Source organism: Poecilia reticulata, chromosome 22 (assembly GCF_904066995.2).
Source record: "Poecilia reticulata chromosome 22, P_reticulata-male-v2, whole genome shotgun sequence".
Lineage (NCBI taxonomy): Eukaryota > Metazoa > Chordata > Actinopteri > Cyprinodontiformes > Poeciliidae > Poecilia > Poecilia reticulata.
In genome coordinates, this window is record NC_088851.1 from 4219129 (window position 1) to 4225509 (window position 6381).

General features: G+C 38.8%; 1 protein-coding gene across 1 annotated transcript; it reads left to right on the forward strand.

The window, feature by feature from the left end:
* Positions 1-5752, forward strand: foxi2 (forkhead box I2). Its single transcript, XM_008398792.2, has 3 exons — positions 1-328; positions 954-1635; positions 3174-5752. Exons 2-3 carry the CDS (start codon positions 1026-1028, stop codon positions 3764-3766), a joined length of 1203 nt encoding a protein of 400 aa, XP_008397014.1. The 5' UTR covers positions 1-328; positions 954-1025; the 3' UTR covers positions 3767-5752.
* Positions 5753-6381: the final 629 nt, after the last annotated feature.

A 6381-nucleotide genomic window follows, 5' to 3' on the forward strand; every position in this document is an offset into this window, starting at 1 on the left:
GATTGAAAAACAGGTTACATTTTATGATAAAAAAGTTGTAATAACATTTTTATTTTTGTGTTTTTATCCTAATCTTTCCAAAATGATGTGCCCCTAAATCATCCCTGGTGCCCCTCATGGGGCAGCAACCCCCACTTTGTAAAACTCTGATCTAGATGGTCATTGGCAAACTTCACATGGGCCTGGTGTGTGCTGCAGAATTTTATTCCTCGAAGGAAGAATGCGTTACTATGGTAACCTTTGAAACTGTAGTCCCAGCTCCCTCCAGGTCATTAATCTTTGATCTTGCCGGTGGTGGACAGGTTGGAGTTTGACTGATTGTGGACAGGTTGGTGTCTTTTATACAGATAAGTTCACACGTGTGATTAATTCAGGTAATGAGTCTAGGACAGGATAACATCTTAAAGACAAACTAACACATTTGTCAGAGCCAGAATTCTTGCTGGTTGGTAGGCGATCAAATAATTAAGCTAAATGGCTCTGTAAAATAATTCATTTTTAGATTTAGATTCTGACTCAAACGGATGAGGTGTACCAAAGGTGAAAATTAAAGACCCCTCCATTCTTTGTAAAACTTGAAAAATCACGAGTGTGTCAAATACTTATTCTCCCCCGGCCGCCCCACTGTAATGACCTGGAACATAGACATCTTCAATTAAAAGCCCTGAAGGCCACATAGCCCTTTTTGTCCGGTGTTGTTGTTTGTTAGCTGAGGTTAAACAGTCACAGCATCCTCCTCTTTGGAAAGTTTCTCTCAATGAATTTTATTAAATGAAGCCACTGACCTACTCTCAGCTCAATGAGTGTATAACCACACCCTCTGGGCTCTCTATTGGTTGTCAGGAGTTACTGGGAGTTCTCCACAGTCTTCATGTGGCCGCTCTCCAGAGTTTTTTTTTCCCTCCTTTTAAAGCTCCTAAAACCTGCTTCACTCTTTCTGACACTTGTTGCAGCTGCACGCGCATCATCGAGAGAGTCCACCCGAACCGCTTCAGCTTCTCCTTTGGGATTTCCCGCGGGGAGTGATGAACTCCATCGACCCTCAGTCCCATCACCAGCACCAGCACCACACCTCCCCTACCGTCGGCTCTCTTCCACATAAAAGCGCCCAGGAGTCCCCGGACATGGCAGCTGCGGTCTACTGCGACAACTTCAGCAGCGTGTACCACCAGCAGAGCCTCCAGGGCGCTCAGAGACCCGCCGGCTACGGCCTCGGGGACTACGCCTCCTCCCCGAACCCGTACCTGTGGCTCAATGGGCCGGGCGTGAACTCCTCCGCGTCCTACCTGCACGGCAACAACCCGACGCCGTTCATCCCGCCCTCCTACGGCTCGCAGCGGCAGTTCCTCGCCAACTCACCTGGGTTCGGAGGGCCCGACCTGGGTTGGCTGTCCATCGCCAGCCAGGAGGAGTTGCTGAAGCTGGTCCGGCCGCCATACTCCTACTCCGCTCTCATCGCTATGGCTATCCAGAACGCGCACGAAAAGAAGCTGACCCTGAGTCAGATTTACCAGTACGTGGCTGACAATTTCCCTTTTTATAAGAAGAGCAAAGCCGGCTGGCAGAACTCCATCCGGCACAATCTGTCTCTGAACGACTGCTTCAAAAAAGTCCCGAGGGACGAGGATGACCCAGGTAACCTAAACACCTTGGAAAGGGTTAGAAATATTTAGGTGACGCCTTAAGTGTATGGAAGGTCAAACGTGCCACAGTTAAACAAATAAATAATCAAAAATGTCACGATTTGAATAAAATTGTGAATATATTTAAGATTTTATTTAGTATTGTTAGTATATTTTTTACAATATGAATGATTGCAATGCTAAATTAGCTAATCTTGCATTTAATGTTTCCCCCCCTTTTTAAAATGTACATTTATCAAAAATAAAGCTAATATAGAATGGCAACAAGTTAGAATTAAATTTGCACTAAGAAATTACACGCATTTATAATTTAATTATTTTCATTGTTCCTTTTTATTAAAATTATCACTGGCTTATTGAATGTTTAGTAATATCTAAACTGTTAACCTGCACAGCTTGTCAGACCAGTTGTTTTCATGCTTTGCTGTTGTATGGGACAATGGCAAAACTAGATTGAGAAGTAATTTTATTTATTAAAAAATTTATAGGTATATAATGCAGATTTAAGTATTTATTGAAATGTTGTACTGTTGGTCCCCCATGATGGTGGAAATATCCGTGAAGAGCAACTAAACTGGATTTTCTTTAAAGTGAAAAAAACAAAATTAAAAAACAGCCCAAACTTACAAAAGGCCATTGCATTCAGAACAAACTACTAAATAATTTCTTATATCTAAAATAGCTTGGTTTATAATCCTTTGTTACAATGTCAAAAAAACCTTTTACAGTTAGTTTAGATCAGTAAAAATATACACTAAGACAAGTGTAAATACCATAGATTCTGTTTTTGTATAATTATTAAAAGTTTTTTTTTATATTGCATGGGTAGCATTAAAACCTTCATAGTTAGTTTTGTTCCCCCATCTTTTAATTTGAAATACCTGCAAAAAAGGATAAAAGGGTGAAAAAGACTTTGAAGTATTTGTCAAAATGTGTAGAACATTTAATAAATATACAAAGATGTATATCTTTGTATATTTACAAAGATACAAAAGTACTAATAATTCTCAAACATTTATAAAAAGAGAATTTACCAATTTCATCTTAAAATCAAAATCTGACAAAAGTTGTTAGATGCATTTTCAAGAAACTTTATAAAAAAAACAAATTTGAACATGATTTCCAAAAAAATAATTACTTAAGATGTAAAAGAAGTTGTCTAATTTTTCCAGTATGTACAAAATTACACAAATTAGATTTTAATCATCTCTTTCAAGAACAAAGAGAAAAGAAATGTATGTATGAATGAAATTAGGAAGAAGGGAACAAAGTTACAGTTTTTTGTTTACCTTTTTTAAAGTTTATATTACATGTACTTAAAGTTACCTCGATCAATTTTTATTTATTTACACTTAATTAAATGTATATTTTCTGAGGAAAAAAATAAAAATACCAGATATTATTCCAAGTCTTGGTAAAAAAAAATAAAAACAAAAAAACAATCTCACTTGACATATTTTAAAGATTAAGATTTGCATGCAGAGAAAATAAATGACTGAAATTATTTTATTTTTCTAATCTTCTTTGCAGGAAAAGGAAACTACTGGACGTTGGACCCCAACTGCGAAAAGATGTTTGACAACGGAAACTTCCGGCGGAAAAGGAAACGACGGTCAGACCCGAGCCTTTCGGGGGGAGCTGCTGCGGCCGCAGCCACAAAGCTGGAGGACGGCCGGCCGACGGCGGCGGGCCCCATGAAGGCCTCGGACAGCCCCCAGCTCCTGGGGCCTTCCTCCCCGGAGATGGAAGCCATGAACGAAAACCACAAGAGCTCGTCGTCGTCGCCAGCGGGGCTGGCCGCCGCCGCCGCTCCGTGTTTCAATAACTTTTACAGCAACATGTCGGCGCTCGGCTCGGGGGCCCCCGGCCGACAGGGGTCCCTCGGACTGGTGAACGAGCTGTCAAACAGGAACATAACGGCTCTGAGCCCATACCACCCTGGCGGCGGCAGTGGCGGCGGGCAGGAGGCGGGGCCTCCCGACCACGGCGAGGGCTTGCATTTTAACCGGGGAGTGTACTACAACACGTTCGGCGGAGGGCAGAGCGGACAGTTCAACGCTCACTTCTACAACAGCTTCAGTGTGAACAGCTTGATCTTTCCCAGGGACGGGACTGAGATCTAGGGGGACCAGGCCTCACCTGCTGGAAGACTTTCTCAGAGAATCCCACTCAGAATACGCATCAGTACTCGATACGCTTCATATTTCCTACAGAGAAGTCACAGCACAGACTGAGCTGGAGTGTCTGATTATCATCAGAGAGCTGAAAAAAATGCAAAAAAACCCAAAACAACAAAAAAAAACTTTTCCTTTCACTTACACCTGAGCACCTTTTTCAACTAAACTTCGATCTTGTAACATAAAAAAGTAAAATATTTTATAAACTTAAATTGATTTTTTTACAACCATATTTAAAGTTGAGCCCAAACCTTCACAGTTCTATAGGTTTTTCACAATAAAAGAGCTTGTTCATCACTAACACCAAGCTGCCAAAGTTGCCTATGTGACACCAACAATACCTCAGAACGACAGTCATTTATTACAGTGGCCCTCCAAGGGTTTGTATTATTTTGTTAAACAAATGCAGTTATGCTAATATGTTCACTCATATGCTTGCCTTATGAACCAGGACCAGCTGAGATTTTGGGAAGTTGCGGTTTCACAATCGTTCCTACCGTTTAAGTCCTTTAATGACATGGCAGAAAAAGTGCTGACCAGAGTTCTTGCGGTTTTCATAGCTGCCCCTCCCCAACATGTTGCTGCACACTGCTCGTGAGCAGGCTGAGAAAGGAAACGCTGCGCTTCTCCCGAGTTTTACAAACGGAAGAAAACTTCTTGTTGCTTGGATATACAATAAAAATGTGATAATCAGTGTGGAAACTGAAGTAGCATCACCCACTACGCTTATTAACAAAATGCTGTTTGAAAACTTCAGTTAGTTTGTTAATCAGTAAGCTGCAGACTCAATACCCCGCTGGATTATCTAATTACCCAGCTTGCTGTTCTTTTGTTGCTATGTAACCAGAACACCTAAAACATGTGATATTCTGCCCAATAAGCACTTAAAAACTACTGCTAAATTTATCAGATTCTTATTCTCCAGCTTGTGAAACAAGATCAGAATAAATGTCTGCAGCTGCATTTCCATTATGTGTGCAAAACTTTTGAAATCCTGCTAATGTTAAAATTAAATAAGAAATGCATTTAAAATGCATAAGAAATGCATTTTAAATGCATTTTGAGCGTTTCTTATGCAGAAACGCGATTAAGACATAACGCGTGAAGTTTGTTCACGCGATATATCTTTAAAAAAAATCATGGCGGCGACGGATGTAAACTGATACTTGAGATTTATTTATAGTGGAGTCAGCCGTGCATCGTCCAAGGAGGATAGCTCCTATAAATAAGTGGGTTTCTGCTTTATAAAAACTGCAAATAAAAAGTGTTTTTACTGAGATTTTGCAAAATGTATTAATTTTGATACAGCTAAAAAAAACAAAAAAACATACAGAAACTTGGCGTATTCATTTCTAGAACTAAACTTTGTGTAACTTTAACGCCAATTGAAATGCAGCCACAGACATTATTGCAACAGTGACAACTGATGTGTTATTTAAGCACCAGTAGGACTAATTGTTTTCTGATTTAACAGCAACTACATCATATTTTACATTTGTTGTTGTTTTAAACTCCTCTGTAAATACTGTGAAACTGTGGTACTCACGCTAAATGCTGCCCGACCAGCCAATACCTGCTGCCTTGTTTCTGACATCCTCCATGTTGACTGAAACCTCAGCACTGTGGCTTATGGAAACAGACATGGACCTGATAGATGTGTATTTTTGTAACATTTTTTGGAAAAAAAAAAACTTTTTGGGAGTATTTATGCTATTTATGTTCATAGGCATTTTCTACTGTTTGTCCAAAAAAAAAAAAAAAAAACGCTGATTAAATATGCAAATATTAGTTTCCAGGATGCAGCAAAAAAAAAAAAACAGCATCACTAAAACACAGATTTTATTAATATACAGTATCTGTAAACAATATATTCTGTCTTGTTTATTTTCCTCAGGATTCAGTTTGACAATCATTAAATGGCTTTTATATCAATTATTGACATGTTGTTATGTTTTTACTCTTGATGAAATGCACCACACCATCAGACTAAATAAAACTGAACTAGTTTCTAATGCATTTTGCTTGTATATACATATATATTATTAGGGCTTTGCCAAAAATGTAATGTGTTGCTCTATTTCATATCAGTTCACACAGAATACAAAAAAAGAGAAATCATTCTTGTTCCTTGTATTCTCACAACTTTACTTACATTTACATCTTAGCATCTTTCATATTTTTTAAACATTTGCATTAAAAAAAGCTCAACCTAGAGATAGGTTTAGGTTTAAACCTAGGTTTAGCACCAGCACACCTTGCTAGGGTTAAGCGTGCTTGATGATGGATGGATATTTTATTGTTTTGATAAGAAGTTTTAAGTGTGTGGGTTTTTTTAAAGCTATATTTACCAAGTCTGACTCTAAAAATCATTGTTTTGTCGATTAAAAAGCATATGAACAAAGTTTTTCTTTCAGATTTTTTATTTTGACTTCTGAGACTGTAAGGTCCAAAAACCCCAGATTTATAGGGAAAAATACACTAAGTGTGAGCTTTGACTCAGATTAAACAGTAAATGTTAAACTGTTTTCACAGGAAGTCCGAGCTTAAAGTAAAGTTCATCC